This window comes from Barbus barbus (assembly GCF_936440315.1).
Source record: "Barbus barbus genome assembly, chromosome: 49".
Lineage (NCBI taxonomy): Eukaryota > Metazoa > Chordata > Actinopteri > Cypriniformes > Cyprinidae > Barbus > Barbus barbus.
The window spans coordinates 4,808,956-4,827,560 of NC_136727.1; the positions used below are offsets into that span (position 1 = coordinate 4,808,956).

The 18,605-nt window shown below is 37.9% G+C and overlaps 3 protein-coding genes across 6 annotated transcripts in view; 1 reads left to right on the forward strand and 2 right to left on the reverse strand.

The window, feature by feature from the left end:
* The window catches only part of LOC306867871 (centromere protein P-like), a 61,018-nt gene extending 56,461 nt beyond the window's left edge, over positions 1-4,557 (forward strand). Inside the window, exons 7-9 of the mRNA XM_079413804.1 lie at positions 3,198-3,277; positions 3,462-3,553; positions 4,197-4,557. Of these exons, the coding sequence (XP_079269930.1) occupies positions 3,198-3,277; positions 3,462-3,553; positions 4,197-4,315 (291 nt within the window). The 3' untranslated portion in view covers positions 4,316-4,557. The remainder of the gene's footprint in view (positions 1-3,197; positions 3,278-3,461; positions 3,554-4,196) is intronic.
* Positions 4,350-17,262, reverse strand: LOC306867848 (inositol-pentakisphosphate 2-kinase-like). Of its 3 annotated transcripts, none has more exons than XM_079413766.1 (13): positions 17,047-17,262; positions 14,460-14,519; positions 12,357-12,452; positions 12,209-12,275; positions 11,689-11,810; positions 10,210-10,299; positions 9,891-9,949; positions 9,389-9,461; positions 8,077-8,356; positions 7,643-7,778; positions 7,116-7,218; positions 6,927-7,003; positions 4,350-6,836 (listed from the first exon to the last, which is right to left on the reverse strand). In XM_079413766.1, exons 1-13 carry the CDS (start codon positions 17,125-17,127, stop codon positions 6,632-6,634), a joined length of 1,449 nt encoding a protein of 482 aa, XP_079269892.1. In that variant the 5' UTR covers positions 17,128-17,262; the 3' UTR covers positions 4,350-6,631. The 3 variants fall into 3 exon arrangements, with proteins under 3 accessions (XP_079269892.1, XP_079269893.1, XP_079269891.1); XM_079413767.1 differs by having other exon boundaries at positions 15,754-17,229; XM_079413765.1 differs by having other exon boundaries at positions 9,891-9,945; positions 10,206-10,299; positions 17,047-17,223.
* A 694-nt stretch (positions 17,263-17,956) lies between these two features.
* Positions 17,957-18,605, reverse strand: part of LOC306867744 (protein BTG1-like) — a 1,227-nt gene continuing 578 nt past the window's right edge. For both annotated transcript variants that reach the window (XM_079413589.1, XM_079413590.1), the window contains exon 3: positions 17,957-18,538. In XM_079413589.1, coding sequence (XP_079269715.1) covers positions 18,201-18,538 — 338 coding nt within the window. In that variant the 3' untranslated portion in view covers positions 17,957-18,200. The remainder of the gene's footprint in view (positions 18,539-18,605) is intronic.

Consider the following 18,605-nt stretch of genomic DNA (forward strand, 5'->3'; position numbering starts at 1 on the left):
TGTGTCTGTAGGATCAATTTGAACAATTTACAAATGGTTTTAATCGTCAGTCCTTAGCGACAGAACTGTAAACAGATGAGTTTTATGAGACATAGATCAAAAGAAAGTTTAACTATAGTGTGAAATTAATGGTGTAAGATGTTTCAGCACCGTAGGATGTTTTGACTTGCCATCAGGTAATGACCGGAGTTCAGTGACTCAACCAGCTGGAATGAACAGCTGCGACTGTTCACTGTTTGAACAACTGTGCGTGAACTTTCTTTATACATGTTCCTTGTCTTAATTGTGCATGATTCATTGGTGTACTTGAATCCAAAGGAAAAATACCATCTTCAGTATATTTCTTCAAAATAAACGTACTTGCTCTGCCTCTGAAATGGCTTTCCTTTTCAGATGACGCTAGCAAGTCAATCCCATCCTTTCAAACTACCTGTCCTACAGAAACCACTTTGCGACATCAAGTACCCTCCCTACTCTTGTCATGGAAGTAAAATGGTTCTAAAATGGATTCCTCATGTATTTCCGCACTTACTGTTCACATCATAAGTTACGAGGATTGGACGTTCTTCTAGTTCTGTTTGGTTGTAGACCCAACCAACATGACGTTCTTTTCTTAAAGAAACTCACCAGAGGATGTTGAATTTAGGATGTCTTTAAAAAAATCTCTCTCTTTCCACAAATGAATTCCATTGGTTAGAATGATCTGTATAATATCACGGACCATTTGAGATGTACTTTGAGACCCAGAAGACTATTTCTCACACATGCCTTGCACCATGATAATGTTTGTCAAAATGCTGGACTGTGTTTTTTCGTTGCGTTCAGACATCTCTTTCCACTGCGGTAATGTCAGCATCTGGTTCAGTATATTTCCTTATGGAACTTTTAACATAATGGAAGATTTAATGTTGTGCCAGAGAGCTTAAGCACTCAGCATTGGCATGTGTGTAGTCAGCGGTTTTGTGTTTCTTTCCTTTTAGCTGGGTACCTCATAATCACACTCGAGGCATTTAGATTAACAATTCAGTTTCAGGCCATCCGCTGTTAACAAACCTTGGTGTAAATTAAGTAATGATTTAATCGGTGCAACCCGTGGATTGAATATTCATCTCCATTGTTTCCGAAAATTTACTTGGAGTCTGAGAATTGCAGCTTTTCTGATTTCTCTGGTCAAGTTTTTAAACGATCCAACACAACCTGACAGTATTGGCCTCTGAACGAGCACGGAGACTCTGGTTGTCCTGTCTGGTGTTTTAATAACTGTTGACAGAGATCCGTGGGGATAAGATGTCGCTCCAGGATCAGACAATAGAGGTACAGAGTTCAAATAATGGTTGGGTTGTGTAACGGATGCTAAATTAATGGCTTAGTTCAAGGAAGCCTTTGGTCAGACCTCTGTCACATTTACCGAAAATAGTGGTGTCTTTTAAAGAACTGTTAAGTGTTTTAGGTTAACACTTTGACAGAAAATGCTTCATGAAGTTATTTACAATATTTACGGGGGGTGGGGGTTGAAAGTCTTGGCAAATGCTTTAATTATATGCTAGTTTAATGTAAAAAGCAAGCAGAAATATTGTATGTACAGACTACAGAGGAAGATTTGTAAAAGCATGCAACAGCAAAAAAAGTTTTGCATAAGAGCCCATTTATAGCTACATATTTGAACAAAATGAATTAAATTTTTGCCAAAAGTGTGCAAGAAATAAACTGGAAAGGATACAGTCATTGTGAGTAAATACTAATTACAGAACTCATTGACTGACCTGAGTCAATGTGTACGTGTCAAAATAAACATTTGCAAAAATGTAAATGTCTCGCTCTAAAAACATAAGTGTTTAGTCTTCACGAGGCCGTAAGGATCATCACAATCACAAATTCAGACAGGTTTCGAGATACTCTTTTAGAGAGAGCCTCAGTGTTTACCAGAGGAAACATCAAGTTAATGGTGTAACTGACAGCATTTCCCAAACGTGTAATGTTGGAATTGGGAAAAAATTCTGGAAAGTTCTGATGTCCAATTGGAAAGTCTGATGGGTTTGTCTAAGGGACTTGTGACGTCTTTGTTGGTTGATTGTGGGAACATGGTGTGAATTACCATATGTTTTGAATTACCTAGTTGAAATGCAAACAAATGAGGAGGTAAATTTAAGAGCAATTTATTTAGATGTCGTAATTAAAACATATACTGAGTATCTGTGGATGTTTTAGTGTAATTAAGGGACGGGGTAAGGGTATCATTTCTAACTGTATTTAGTGGTTTCTGCAAAAGACAGAGGTGGAAACATTTTTCTTCTATTATTTTATTATTTACTGTCAGTATTAAATGGTTCTGTGTATTCGATCTTCTCTTCTGTGGTTCAAAGTCCTGAAGACATGACTATTAAAGGTCTTCAACTCAACTCGTTATTAAAAAACACTTTGTGTGTTAAAGGAATAGTGCACCTAAAAATGTGTATTTCTGTGGAATATTCTGTATTCTTTTGTGGTATAATTAAGTTAGATCTATTCAGTTCATCACTTGATCTAATTTACGAAACTGATCTGAATGATTCATTAATGAATTAGGTTGATCCAGTTTTCACGTTCAAGTTACTGCCTCCATGATTCAGTCACAACAGTTAACAGCTCACTGCAGGGAAAAATGATCAATGAATTTTGGGGGGTCTGTTTCTTACATAAAAGTCTCAAATTACTTCAGAAGACTTGAATTTACATGTATGCATTTAGCAGACGCTTTTATCCAAGGCCACTTACAAAAGAGGAGCAAAAGCAATTTGTATGTTGCTTTTTGGTGATTTTGGAGACTAAAAGCCCTTGTCTTTGTTCACTTTGACTGTATTTGAATATTTAATTATGTCGTTGCCAGGACGTTCTTGAATAATTCTCATTTTGTGTCGCAAGAAAGAAAGTCAAAACCCTTGACATAGGGGGAATAAATCATAACGCTTTAGTCATTTATTCCTGTAAGACATCAAAGCTCTGTGTGGACAGTCTCAGACTGTGACTTCAGTGTATTCTTGCCTTGTTATGGAGCAAATTCCACTTACAATTACGCAAATCTCTAATATGTAAAGTTCTCCATATTTTATTTGTATGTGTTTTGTTATCGGCCGGTGTTTTGGAACCAGGTTGCCGTGGGTCAGATGGAATCTGTTGGGATTTTGATCCCTTTAACAAACAAGTGGTTTGTTTGGCAGGAGAAGTACCCAGACGTGGTCAGCCTTCCAGAGGGATGCCGATCCGAGCTCATGGTTATAAAAAGTCCTCAACTTCCAGGGTAGGTTGCATCAGCTAAGAAAGTGAAATGGAAACTGCGGCACGTAACCTCTGCTGTTTTCCATTTGTTGATGGCATATGAAACATATATTATGTCAAGTGACTACAAGTTCCTGTATCTTTCTATGGTGACCATGACTGATATCTCCAGATTACATGCAGATTACATGCTGTATGTTTCTCAGGATCTCCATGACCATATTCTGGAAGATCGATGTGTCCATGGAAGGAGTGGTAAAGCCATCGCTTGAGCTCCTGCTGAAAATGCCAGACCAGGGTAAGATTAACTGGGTGATGAGGGAAAAATAGATTATGTATGGGGTAATGTTGCATCAGGGTTAACCAGTTTATCCTGCTTAAAAGTCTTTTTACACTAGACTCAAAAACTAGCCATTTTTTGATTAGCATGATGCCGTCAGCTAGCTACGCTACCTTACATTGATGGAATAAAAGAGAAACATGAAAATAGTCATGGGAACGGTTCAAATATTATGGAAGTCCTAAGAGGCCATGGAAGTATTTTTTACTTTTTTGTTTTCTCCTGATCTACTAGGCACTAGGTAGCAGTAAATATAACTGATGGGGTATAACTTTGTCGAGATCACAAGAAAACTATCGTTATGTTATCACGAGAAAATTCCCAAAATTAAGTCATGATGAGAAAATGTGTTAATTTCAGATGATAATATAAAAAAAATAGTTTGTGATCATGAGAAATCTTTCATTTTTGTTTTCAAAACAAGAATGAAAAATATTAATCCATGGCCTCATAGAGCTCTGTAAAATATACAATTTTGTGGTTGTAATACAAAATTGGCACGATTGACCAATCAGAATCAAGTATTTTATTATTTTACACACAATTGTATAATTCATAATAGTGACTTAGTGTGATCTAAAATGTTTTATTTTGTTTTCAGCTCGGGAGTTTGACACCAAAAAAGTGATGGAAAACGGCTCGGATTACTTTCAGAGCCTCCTGCGGGTTCTCGGGGTGGAAGCATCTATCGAGGGCTTGATAAGAACTGTGTGTTTGTGAGAAGTCAAAAAATAAGCCAACATTGACGCCGGGGGAGCTTCATATCTAATCTTTTTATTCAATATAAACACCTGTACAATGTACAGGTGGCATCGATATGTAGTTCCTAACGGGTTACATATCGACGCCACCTGTACGTGCCAATCATTTTTACGCATGATATGCCCACACTGTATGGAAATATACATCATTAGACAAGAACTAGAAAAATAAATAATTTTAAATACAAAATGTCAGACAGCAAAATCCACTTTGTATTTTCAAATAGTTAAATTTTAACATTAGATTCCATCACAGAAACTGTGATCTTCCTTTCTTTTCTTGCTTAATAACAGAATTAATGTCCATTCCTACCTACATAGTGATTATAGATCTTTATTTCATTAGAATAAGACAACGTCACCACCTCAGCCTCATAATATCTCTGGTTCAAAAGGGGAAAGATGGTGTTGCAGCAAATACTGCAATGTCTGTTGTGGAGAAACTGCACTTTTCAATCAGTTATATCATAACATCAATAACACATGACAGTCAAACAAACACCATCAGTTGGACAACGAAAGCGTTCTGGTTCACAGGTAAGGCGTATTAATACTTCTCTTTACACCATTTCACATTAAGACAAAGGGGAGTGTGAACACAGTTTGGCAATGTTAAATGTTCATCCATGGAAAATGCAAACACTGTTCGCCTGATCGGAACTGCATTGACGACTTTGAGTTAAGCAAGTCGACGCTAAAAGAGGTAAACAGAAGCGTGAGCATCACTCACGCCACAGTACATTGTAACAGTAATATTCCCCATAACAGAGAAAGGCAACCATGAGGTGCCATCTTTAGTGTTAGATACACCGTAAAATCTGCGCAAACAGTCTTACTGTGGTTGTTTTTACGATCAAAGATACCAAACTCGCAACTCGTGTAACGTTAAATCAACACTACCGTTTCTGTGGCATATACTGCTTCTCTGGGGGGGAAAAACGCTGTTCATCACTGTTGGAAAAACTGCAGGATCATCCTTTTTCTTGTGCTAACAAAAACTAGCGTGCTGTCCATCTTTGGTCGACTTATGAAATATGTCTGGCTCTGCAACCAATTACAGTCATTAAAACTATAGCCAAACATAACGTAGTAGCGTTCAAGCTGCTGGGGATGGATTCCTCTGGTTGTTTTCTGCTCTGAGATTTCAAAACAGATGACAACCATGCATATCAGTGTCAAACTCAGAGATGAAGCCATCGTTGATGGACAGACGCAGGCGAAGTTTCATTTTACAGCAGTTTTTCTGGTAAAAAAAAAAAGGTGGTGTTTGATGTTTGAGATGATGGACTAGCTTTAAAGAGGTAGTTCAACCAAAAATTTACACACCATCGTGTCTGTACTGATGTTTTTCCAAACTTTTTTTTTTTTGCCACACAAAAGCTGTAAAACTCCAATAAAGCACCATAGGACTATATTTCATGTCTTCTAAAGTCATACAAATTTCAGTCGTTATTCACTTATGATTGTTCAGAAATGTTGCATTCTTTCACAATACCTGGTCAGAATGAACTAACGAGCTGCATAATTCAATCAAACGGGTTTGCGATGACATGAGGGTTAGTAAACAATGGACAGTTTTTTGTGAACTACTCTTTAATAAGACACTTTGATTAGTATATAGCGGTTACGCCAGCCGAGCGTGTTACAAAAATACCATTTTAATTGCGAGTTATATTATTAGGCTTATCTTCTAATTTAATCAAATCTATTTTACGGGTAGTGACGGTGTTATCGCGACCTCATTCGCTAGCATGCAACAGGTCTGTGCTTGTCAGTATAACTGTAGATCGCCGAGGGTTAGTGGTTTGAGCAGCTCTAGGGTTGTAGTCGTGCTAAAAACTCAAGTACTTGTCTGTTTTTGAATTCCAAACTGCCTGTACAGCGACTGCAGACACAGCCAAGCTGATGCACGGTAAAACGTTCATTAGGGAAAATCGCTGTAAGCCACTTTTGGCACTTGGAAACCACAGTAGCGCCGCTGCGTGTGAGAAACACCCAACAGCACTGCACAAAAACACACATATCCTTCCATGTCCTCCCTCTTTACAGCCAATGACTGACTCATTCAGGTATTCTGCGCTTTAGGAGACCAGCCGCAGTGATAACATCACCCTCAAAAAGAAAAACATCAGGTCGCTCTGGCAACAACTGCGAGTGCCATCTTCACGGTGGGAGGGCAAATACCTAGACAGACTAGCAAACAAAAAGAACAAAATTACATCACTATTTCAGCTTCACTTCTAGGCATTTCCCAAGCAGCACTTGTAGAGATGCCTCATACAGCATGGAAGAGCAGCGTGCACTCCTGCCTTTCCTTATATAGGCTGGAGGGGGGTGGAGCTTGCGTGCTCCGCAGGTAGTAGTTGACGATTTTGGTGTCCAGCTTGTACTGGTGAGGGATGCCTTCATACGGTTTGGGGTCTAGATCCAGGATGGAGACTGAATACGTGAAACGAGGTTTCTCCAAATTCAACTGGTGTCTGGAAACAAAGCAAACGAAAAGTAAAATGATGACAAATGTCAAGGAATATAAGTCAACCAGTGATTTTAAAGCGCGGAAACTAACTTACTCATCTTCCTCACAAGGTGCAAACGTGATCATGATTGAGCAGTCTTTGGCAGTCATTGCGACTCTATACTGATGAACCTGGAAAGTAAAATCTGGGAGTTAATCTTAATAGTTTTTTTTTTTTGGAATTAATTGCCACCAAAATACATTCAAACTTAAAATTCTCAGCATCACATGTTCACAGTCTTACCTTCCCAACTGCATATTCTACAGAGCCGTCATCTTCAGTAGGACAGTTTTTCACCATCTCCATGAAACTTTCATTATAAGGCCCATCTATCTGCAATCGGTTTCTGGAGATACAAACAAGTGTTGTTCAGATGTTAAAGTGAGTCTATTCATAAAGATGATGTGGCTTTGCATGGACATCACGTATGACCAAGCTGCACAGGACCACCATGTGGCTGCAGTGCCTCATGACTTGACTTGAACTACTTATATTCACAAATGTGTCTTTTGCACCACCTAGTGTCTGTTCAGTCTTTCAGGGAAAGTAACAAGTTTTAAAATGATAGAATGACCTATATTATAACTGGTTAGGTTTCATCAGCTGTTCTGAATTTTTATAAAATGCTTTCAGTACATGTGAACACTGCATAGATCTGAAGTATTTGCCCAATAGAAACTTTACTCGGCAGGAACAAAACGTTCTTGCACTAGAGTATTGATCTGATAAATCAGTAACGTAGCACTCAATATCCCAGATTAAAAATTCACCTTTCTTTCGGGAACTCTTCTAGATACTGCTCCACACGTTTGTACAGAGGGTAGATTCCTTCAATATCCAGGTTATCCAGCATCTGGACTTGGAGGATTTTTGCGAGGACACTGTCTTTAGGGAGGCCGTGGTTGCCTGTGAACACATGAAAATGAGTTCAATGTCTTCTACAGGTCTTGCGTAACAGATTTATGACTACTGTCATTTCTATGCCGCAATAATCTGACTTTTTATACACCCTTTAACGTTTCATTTGAAATGCAGTTGATTTTCTTAAACTATGTCAAGCACTTTAGCTCCAGTTCACTCCTACGCATATATCGTGACTCATCAGTGAAGAGATTTCCATTGCACTTGTTCAGCAATATTTTGAAGGACATTAAACCATGTTTCCCCACTGACAGCCATCCAAAGTCACTGGTAAAGTCCTCACCGTTGCGGAGCAGGTCTCCTGGGAAGGGACTGGCTTCACAGTGCGGCCTGCTTTCGGACAAGTGCACCTTCCTGGGCTCTCCCGAGTGATTTGAGTCCCCGCCGCTGAGCAGAGCGGTGCAGATCACCTGAATGAACTCGTTCAGGACGGCTTTGCCAGGCTGGTGGCCGTTATAAAGGCCATTACTATGAGGGAAATAAGGCCGAAGGTGCTGAATGAAATCGTTCAATTCGGGTTGCTGCTTGGTGTCGTCTTTACAGCTAAATATCAACTCTCCACCCTGAAAAAAAAGAAAAGTGAGTCAATTAATTAACGCTACTTTTATATTTATCAACCATTTCTAATGGATTATACATATATATATATATATATATATATATATATATATATATATATATATATATATATATATATATATATATATATATATATATACACACATACACACACACACTCACCGGCCACTTTATTAGGTACACCTGCTCAATTGCTTGGTAACGCAAATTGCTAATCAGCCAATCACATGGCAGTAACTCAATGCATTTAGGCATCTGGGGGGGGGGTTAAACCACTTTGGTGGTTTAAGCTAGTCACAAATCAGGTGAGGTTATGTTGGTGAACAGCAGGCCATTGCACACGGAGTCCGAACTTTTCGCACATTGAAAAATAAATACAACCTCAAGTTGTGTCAATCACGTTTACACTGCCTCCAAAACTTTCGTCCTTCATAAAAATAAAAAAAAAATCGGACCGGGTTCGATTTTCTGCGTTTTCACATCCGTAGCAAGTATTTTGATAGGAAAGGATCACGAATACGAAAAAACGCATATGAAAATTTCAGGCTCAGTGTGCAAGGACCTTAAGTATAACAAAAAATGTTTTAATAATCATTTTAATTCTTGAATAGGGAAGTTCACACCACAACAATAACGATATTGTTGGACTCACTTTCGGAATGATTTATTCCAACGAATGAATGATAAAAACATTGACAGCCAATCAGAATCCACTCAACTTTAAAAAAAAAAAATCAAACATGCAAGGCAACAGACGTCAAAACTGCAGAATAGTATCGTCCATTGGTGTGGACGCTAATATAGTTATCATTCTTGGTGTGCATGAATTAAAACAGAAGAAAGACCAACTGCGAATCAGTATGCATGGCATCATCACTGTCTAATGCAGAACATTCTATCAACGGAAGTCGAGGGAAGATTTTAAAACTTTAATCTGAAGTGTAAAGTTCCAAAAATAGAAATTTGTTTAGAGACGTTAAACGATTCAGGACTGAATTACAGAAATTAATATTTACCTTAAAGATTTTCAAGTTGTTTTGTGGTTCCTCTAACAGATTCTTCAATGCAACATACATTCGCTGTTTGCTCCTGGAATACAAGATATTGAATAAGATTTAGGTGAGTAAAATTAATTCACTGTTCGTACTAAATTCTTTGCATCTCATTTTGATTGACATGACAACACAATTAGAGATTGTGGATCACCACATCTGAATATTGTTTTTTAACATTTCTGTGACTCATGCAGCAGTACAAAACGTTCAAGCATTATAGAATATAGGGCTGGTCTCACAGTGGAAAGGTGAGTCACAACTTTTGTGAAAATGTTGATTATGCTCCTTTTTCAAGCGGACAATTCTTTGCTTTAACACAGGCCACTGACACATCCAGTTTGGTAAATGTCTTTGTCACAGTCAGTTAGGTTTGTTAACGATACTGGCTAAAGGTCGTACCATCAGTGTAAGATATAAATCCAGCTCTGATTTCCTGCACTGAGTGGCTGAAGCAGTAACTCACCCTGAGAAGAGATCCAGAGGACAATATCTGCTCAATCGCTTCCACTTCCCATTAGCTAACTGTAAAGAACAAAACGTGTTACTGTAAACTTTGGGATTGAAACTGATTCTTGTATTTTCGGCAACATAAGCTCATCTTCTACAGCCAAACCTCACAAAGAATTGATTAAATGATAAACTAGAGTACAAACAGATGGCAGGATGTTTACACTACACCATCCTGTTTTTGTTTTTTTTGTTAAAGCAGAAGTTTGCTTTAATAAATCTGGCTTCACTTCTATAAAAGTTTGGCAATGGCTAGATTTTCAGTTGGTACTTGCCTTGTAATGCTGATGCATGCAGAATCTGCAAACTTTGCGCTTGCATTCCTTGGTTATGTGCCTTGAAAAGGGTAGAAATCCACATTTTGGCTAAGGGGGAAAATGAGAAAAATGTAATTGTATCTCTGGATCTTGACGTGTTGTGAATAAGCTTTTTGTAAAGAAGTTTAGTTGTGTTTATGAACACAAGCAAGCCTTTCAGATCAGATTCACACCACTTCTCTCTGTTTGTTTGACTGACCATGTGATTAAATTCCACACAAATAGATCCAACGAGTCATTCGGCTACTGTGGTCTACTTCCCCAAGAACAAACGTTCATACTAACATACTAACTAAAAACAATTCTTTGTTATGAGACTCAGATCTTGCAGTTTAACAACCGACACTAATCCAACCCGAGCGCGTTTACAGCCTAACAGCATGAAGATACAGAAAAACGTATTAACAACTGTCAGCAAGTTCAATGACCAGACATGCTTAGACATGTGACACCAAAGTCAACGCATTCAAGGCAAGGTTCTTGGCACACTTGCATACAGCTTCGAAAGTCAATGTTTTGGAAACTTGGGAATAATAAAAATTCAGTCACTAGAGAAAAACTATGTAAATTAGGCTGCTTATAGTTTATTCTTCATTTGCAATGAGATTTAATGTACATTTTTCTTGTGACCATGGCAGCAGTTATTCATTTAATGATGATCAAATGATGGAGAGGACAGTTGAAGGATTTTGCAAAACTTTTGAAGATTTTACTTTGTTTTGAAGGAAACTTGCTGAAAATGTACTCATTAACGGGCCATCCATTCTTTATCTGAACATATTTGGAGAAATGTAGCAATACATTACTTGCTTATCATTGGATTCTCTGCAGTGAATGGGTGCCGTCAGAATAGGTGCTTTCGCACTGGAAGAACCTTTTCATAGTTCCTTGAACCATTGGTGGAAGTTCCCGCTTTTTAGCGTGTTCGCACCGCAGGAACTAGCAACGGTTTTCGTTCTAGGAACTCCGTTTGGAGGAACTAAATGGGCTCCTACTTCAGAGTAGGGTCTAAAACAATTCTGTAGGAACTATCAGTGACGTAAGTGTATGCTGATTGGACAAATGCATACAAAACACTTTTAAAAAGCAAAGTAAAAATATTCACAGCAGAACATGCATTGGTGAGCAAGTGATGTAATGATACATTTCTCCAAGTCTTTTCTGATAAAGAAACAAACTCTTCTACATCTTGAATGGCCTGAGGGTGAATACGTTTTCAGCATATTTTCAGTTTTTGGGGAACTATTCCTTTAAACCAGACATACATCTAAACGAGTGGTAAATGGTACATGCCAGATTGTGGTAGTTTGCACAACCTTGCACTCAAAACCAATGATTAAATGAAAACATCACAACTGCATGTGCAAATTCCCCCACCAACACGATCATAACAGCAGTGGCGTGTGGAGACCATGTCAAACTGAACATGGAGTTCACCTTAATCTCAACGCAGATTGGAGGTCTGTGATCTCTGAGGTGGTGGAGGGGAAGTTGGGTCAGGTTGGGAAGGCATAAACCGCACCCACTGAATGTGTCCATGACCTTATCACAGCGCAGTTCTGCGTGAAGGAAAGATCACAACACCGTAACGCAACATCAAATCCGCTCTAAAAGTGACTGCATCTCACATAAACATGTTTAGATGAACAACAGACTCAATTTTTTAAGGGATGAATCTCAGGTAAACATATCCAAGTCAGATTTTTACTCAAAGTCGTAGAAAGAATGATTGATTTTTGCATAATGAAAATTAAGCCCATCTAGGACATTTTTCCTACATATTGTCATTACCATTATTTTTGAGGTTTTTAGTAATATCATCTCAATGTTAAGATTACTGTAATACAAGGATTTTGCAATCATAAAAATACAACAAATACTATCATAACACTGTTGGTTTTTGGGGGACATTACAACGTCACTGCAAGCAAAACAAAAAGAAAAAAATCATTCGTACCAGGTCGTTCTTGTTGGACTTTCAGTGACAGCTGTCTCACAAAATCCAGCGGTAGTTTAACAACCTCCTGTGAACATTCAAGCCATTATTTTCGTCTCATTTGTTGGGTCACGGCTTGTGTTAAAGCAATGTAAAAACTGTAACTTACTCCACTGTGAATGTATTTCTCCCCCAGTAAAGGCTTCATGACATATTTACTATAATCCACGATGTTGAGGATGTGTCGAAAAGCTTGTTCTGCGGTCTGGCAGGAAAGAGGTAGGAAAATGAGCCGACACTATGCCAAATGTCAATGCAAACAGACAAACATTTGAAGCATATTTACATTTACACTGTTGCAGATACTATTCGTACCAAGAGACGCAAATAAGTTACAATACAGAGCGAGAAAACACACCGAAATATCATGTTTAACCTTAAACATTCTGGACAAAACTATGCTAAAATTGAAAGTGACTATTTGCGTCAACAGAGCTTGATAGAACAATCATTTGTGCATCAATACTTAAAGGGGTCATATGATGCGATTTCTTGTTTTCCTTTTCTTTAGTGTGTTATGTAGCTGTTTGTGCATGTATACGATCTGCAAAGTTACAAAGCTCAAAGTCTCCCACAAAAGGATTTATTCTATCTAACCCTAAAAGAGGCAACGTATCCTGGGGGATACAAACATTAAAATAAAAAAAAATCATGAAATTTTATTATTTGAGTTCCAATAAGATGGAAAATAGAAATAAATTAATTTTCTGATGTCTATTTATGGTTTTGCCCTTTTTAGGGCTAAAAGAGAAGGCTGATCCAGACCGGGCAAAAACGCCTCATTCAAAGACGCCCCCACATGTCTACATCACGATGTGGAAATATTTGCGTAACGCCAACCAAATGTTCAAGAAGGCGTGGTTTCAGTAGTGTTGATGCAGCCGTGTCAGGGAGACGCTGTGTGTTTCTATGCGAAAGCAAAAGCACTTTATTTGGCCTTCTGAAAGTAGATGCAGTTAGGAATCATTGGTTAAGATTCGTTTACAACACAACCCAAATGTTCGAATTTGTGCAACGCATTTTACGGATTACCATTTTATGAACCTAGGAGAGTACAAGGCAGGCTGTGCACAAAGGCTATTTCTAAAAAAGAAAAAGAAAGAAAAAGGGTTAATTCCGACTTTGCTATGATAATCTTGCGCTTCTGAATCAGCGACTGTAAGTATGTTTTGTTATTAGTTTAAGTATTTGCTATTGATTGTTCAAATGTGGAGTTATGTGCAGTGTAGAGTAATGCGTTGTGTGTGTGTGTGAGAGAGAGAGAGAGAGAGGGTCACATCACAATGGAGTCAGCTGTCTTAACCGTGGCTTGTGTGCAAACACATACGAGCATTGTCACTATGTCTGTCATGCGACTCTGTTCCGCTCTCGGGCTTGAACTGATGGTAAAACTAACAACATAATTAACTGTCTTTATATTTACTTTGAAAGCTAAAGCTCGCGATTAAGGAAAGGGGCGTTACATTTCCGACGCGCGCTTGTCGGAAGGAGGGGCTTTGTAGAGGGGCTTTTTTTGCGGGGCATAGAGGACCTACAATAATGTACAGTATTTGAAAAATGTTTTTTGAACATTAAAGCATGTCAAAATATTCTGTTACCCCAAACACACGAAATATTGATCTTTAAAAAAGCATCATACGACCCCTTTAAGTTACACTGATGGAAATATGTCAAATTATACATTGGTAAGTCATAAACGCAATTCATTTTTCCAAGTATTGCAAATATTTATCCATTAGGGGTGGAACGGTACGCGTATCGAACCGTACGGTTCACGGGGCAAATTCCAAATGGAAGTGGAACATCCCAGCTGAAGATAATGAGGAAATTACGTCTCTCTCTCACTTTGCCAAGTGCATTCCAAATGACTAAATAATGGCACGCACGTGCCCCGTTCACTCCAAAGTCCCCACTCCAAGGGGATAAGGATGATCACTTCCATTTGGAATTTGTCCCGTGAACCGTACGGTTCGATACGCATACCGTTCCACTCCTAATATCCATCTGTAGACATGATGAAAGTCTTTCTTGCCATGTTTTGAATATTGGCCACAATACGCATCCAATGAAACTTTGTCAGAGGTTTGGTCTGGCTTCTAATAGTATCGGTTCTTTCAAAGTGTGCAAGAAAAGGTAATACTGTTATATAATGCATATTGGAGAAATTTGGGAAGTAACAACGTTCAGTAGTGTCGATTTGGGGAAGTTTTACCTGTCGTGTATGTGCAGAGTCTTCAGAGGGAAACTTCAGCAGACGAAGAACTTGACAGTGCTGTAATAAGAAGTAACATGTTTAAAAACAGATATTACACGAGTCATTTCACACAGACTTTGAAAGCAGTATGTATCCTTGTCTTATTTTAGTTCAAAAGGGAATTCTTTGAAACGGGTTTGCCTGTGTGTACATTACAACAAATACTCGGATTCAATAAACTGAATGCACATTACATTTTTCCCAGAATGCTCTTAGACAAAAAGGTCCACAAAGGTACAGGTGACATCATCGCAGTGTCTGGTGGTTTGTTTTATGGACTGATGCAACCGATGGCCGCTTAAACGCAAATGCAGTTTCTAAACATGCTCGCTCAAAGCTTACAAAACCTACTTCTGCCTCACAAAGTGTTTAACATAACAGGATGAAGCTCATAAGTAAATGACTCATAATCCACATCAAATATATAAAGAAAAATAAGTTATTTTACACTTTTTTTTAATAACAATCAAGTACAATTTCTTTAAATCTAAAAAAAAATGAATTCTCATTCAAGATTGTTTAATTTTTTTATGGATAGGACAGTAGACAGGAAAGCACTGGGAGGAGAGAGGAGGTAGGGTCGGCAAAGGACCTCGAGATGGGACTCGAACTCGGGTCGCCGTGAGCGCAGTTGCACTGTATGTAGACGCATTAGCCACGAGGCTATTGGTGCCGACAAGATTGTTTAATTTTGAATCAGTTTTAACATCTTTCATTTTAGTTTCAATAACTTTGTTGTGTTTTTGTTGTTTGTAGTAGTTTTTGTAAAATGTCTATATAGTTTCTATGAATTTTTACTCCAGTTTTAGTTATTTTAGTACTTACATTTTAATAAAAAGAAAATTTGAAATGTTAGCTAGCAACAAGCTGAAAAAAGCTTAAAAATAAGTCTATATTATTATTTGAGTTAAAGTTTATTTCAAATAGCAAAAATGTTTAGTTTTTGTTTTAGTTAATAATAATAACCCAGTTATAATACAATGAAAACCATCCTGTCCAGACACAATTATTTTTGTAATAATAAACTTAATTAAAAATTGTTAAATACAATTAAACTTTAAAAAATATTACATATATAAAACTTTATTTTTTTACATTACAGTAGGGAATTTTACTATTCCAACAAGAAAGTGTTTAATTGTCACGAAAATGTTTTTACAAGGATTTATTGTAGTATGGCCTGGACGTTAAACCCATTCATATGACAGTGTGCATCCGAAATGAATAGAATTTACAAATAGTTTTATAATACCTGACTCATTCAGACTGATTTGATCAAGACGATGCGGTCCAGCTCGTAGTCCAAGAATGTAATACCAGACCAGCAACAAGACAAAAATCCACACAAGAGTGTGGGAGCATGAAAGAATGTAAGTAAACAGCAAATAGAAATGGACAAGCCCTTGCAGGACTCTAAAACTGGTTGAAAACGGCATCAAAGCTTCAGCCATTTTCCCCACACCCAGATTTGACACGATTACATCAACATATTGGCCAATGTTGTCTCAGGCATCTTCCTGTGATTGGACACACAACTCCATGTTGTGATCTGTATATAAATCCAACGTGTTTATGACTCCAAATGTTTTTACTTCAGCTGAGTTTATTTATCATATGATGGTACGGATGATAACAAATGAGCTGGAAAATCAGGCAAAGGTTAATCCGTTTGGAAATCCTTGATCTTAACAAAACAGGACCTTGATATTGCCATCCGAGTGACAAAAGGAGTCAACTACATGATAAAACCAACTGATGAATGAATCATTTACCACTTATAGTTTCCATTAATACCTTATTCAGATCTTATATGCAATAGATGTTTTGAATTTCTCTCCTTTGTCCAAATATAGGAGAGTTTCAGCCAAGAGTTTAGTGCTTAGACCAAGTTCTAGCAAAGAAAGTAATACCTTAAGACAATATTACATTGTTAAAAATTAATATGCCAAGATCTTTTTAGTCTCTAATTGTATTGTTTCCCCAAAGAAGAGAGATAGAAAGTGATCAACATCTAGCTATATTCCCACCCATCATGGTGGTCTAAAACCACCCACATTATCTTTCACCCAATGAAGGGGCAACTGTTGAAGGTTTCCAATCTGAACTTTGAAGCCTGGATGGGGAAGATGTAAAGTGTATATTGGAACAGAGATCCAATTTTAGATGCTCAGAAACTTAAATATCTCCACTGACCATTCATTCAATTGGCTCTCAGCATTACATATACTATATATGCCACTGAAAATAGTTTAATAAACTTTCGAGCTCATAAAATGGGTGTGGCATGTCTCACACATGTCTCTCATGTAGTACATTGACTTTATCAATGAATCCTGGTTTAGCCTGCTAGGTGGCTATTAGCTTTAAAGCCCTGACAATACCCTTTTCAGACAAGGAAGATGTTTATTTCTGTCTACTGATGGTATAAAGCGACCAAACTTTGTGTTTAGGTCCTTTCCAAGTAGTTTGAATTGATTTCCTGTTGACTGAATCCGATTTGATTGAGTTAGGCTAAGCTAAGAGCTAGTAACTATTGAACACTAACCTGCAAATGAGACACGACCAGGCTCTTGTTGCCCTCCCCGTGATATTTCCAGTCGTTTTCGTCCATTTTGTCCAGTTCCATAACCCAGAAGAACCGTAAACTGACGGGGGTTTTGGCGCAGATTTGATACTCAGGTCCGAGATGATCGGGGTCAGGCGCAAAACTTCTGGAGGATCCGCGTCTGACAAACCGAGGGGTGTAGCGCCACTACCGCTTTCGCGAGGACACGCCCACTCCGCGCTCTCATTGGCCAGGCGAAGGGATTGCGGTTTCTCATTGGTCAGAAGTGTTTGTCATAATTAAACTCGTCCGCTGATTGGGTGCTGAAAGTGACAATCAAATGGTCGCCCTCTACTGAAGGCAGTTTATATTCTGCATCTATAAAATGATGTCATATGAACGCATGATTGCTGTCTTCCTTCCCTTTTCTGGTAACTTGCCCATGATTTGCTCAGAAAAACTTATTTTTGGGGGGTTCATAAGTTAATGATTAATTCAAATAAATATTTTATTTTTACCTGAATACATTTGAAATTGTGTACCTTAAGAAAATGAAATGAAAATGCCTTATAAATACTCAAAATTAAAGAATTGTTCGATAAAATATCCATAAAAAGTATTGCCAGGCAAAAAAATAAGTTATAATATTGATACATCTGATTTACACATGTAATTTTTGACATGTCATTGTAATTAATATTGATTTATTTTTTAAGGTAAATTCCATATATATATATATAACTTTAGGAAAAGTAAATTAGTTTTTAAGAAAGATGCTAAATTTGTATGTTGTCTAACTATAGTAAAGTGCTTGCTTGTAAAGTATTAAAAATGAAGAGTCCTTTGTATGGCTTATGTTTTGATTAAATTGGTGTATCAAATATAGTTGCATGGAATAACCACAAAAGAGTTTAAGAAATTCATAGAAAACTTTTAATAGAAATTTGAAAAAACATGTTCAACATGACTGTACAGGGAGCTTAAAACACATTTAATCAAAATACATAGGTTTTCTCCATAAGATCAATAAGATGAAGATTTCACCGTTGATAAAAAAAAAATCTGCCTTAAAAAACAAGGTTTAAAAACCAATCGAACGCGAGCAATGCCTGATTTACTGTGCTCACGAGCATCTAATTACACAAAATCGCTCTTCAGCTGGAGCAGGTCATCATGCTGAAGGATTTGGACGGACTAGACCGTCCAATTCTCAGTTCATCTTTGCAGCTGTCCGCCTGGTTTGTGTCTGATGGAGGCGCGGACTCATAGAGGACGCATATGGACCCGTCCTCTCCGATCCGGTAGGACACTTCATAAGGGTCGACCCACATGGTGAGTTCGCTTGGCAGCAGTGAAAAGAGTTGCTCTTTTGTGAATCCAATTGTACAGGCTGCTTTGCCTATCAAAGGGTCCATCTTGTGGTTGATCCGGATGCACCTGTAACCTGAACCTCGGTAGGGTGCATTTGGGAACCAATGGTGCTGATAATGATCTGCAATGAAAAAAGAAAGTTAATCAATCATGGCCTTGGTGTTCGCAATTATTTGCCAATGATTCTG

What these genes read in the sequence shown, in the direction of transcription:
- LOC306867848 (XM_079413766.1), bottom strand. Translation starts at nt 17,127, where the DNA reads ATGGAACTGGACAAAATGGACGAAAACGACTGGAAATATCACGGGGAG. An exon ending in CCTCTGGATCTCTTCTCAGG is followed by an intron (nt 9,462 to 9,890) that starts GTGAGTTACTGC and finishes CTTGTATTCCAG; the next exon opens with GAGCAAACAGCGAATGTATG. An exon ending in ACAACTTGAAAATCTTTAAG is followed by an intron (nt 8,357 to 9,388) that starts GTAAATATTAAT and finishes CTTTTTTTTCAG; the next exon opens with GGTGGAGAGTTGATATTTAG.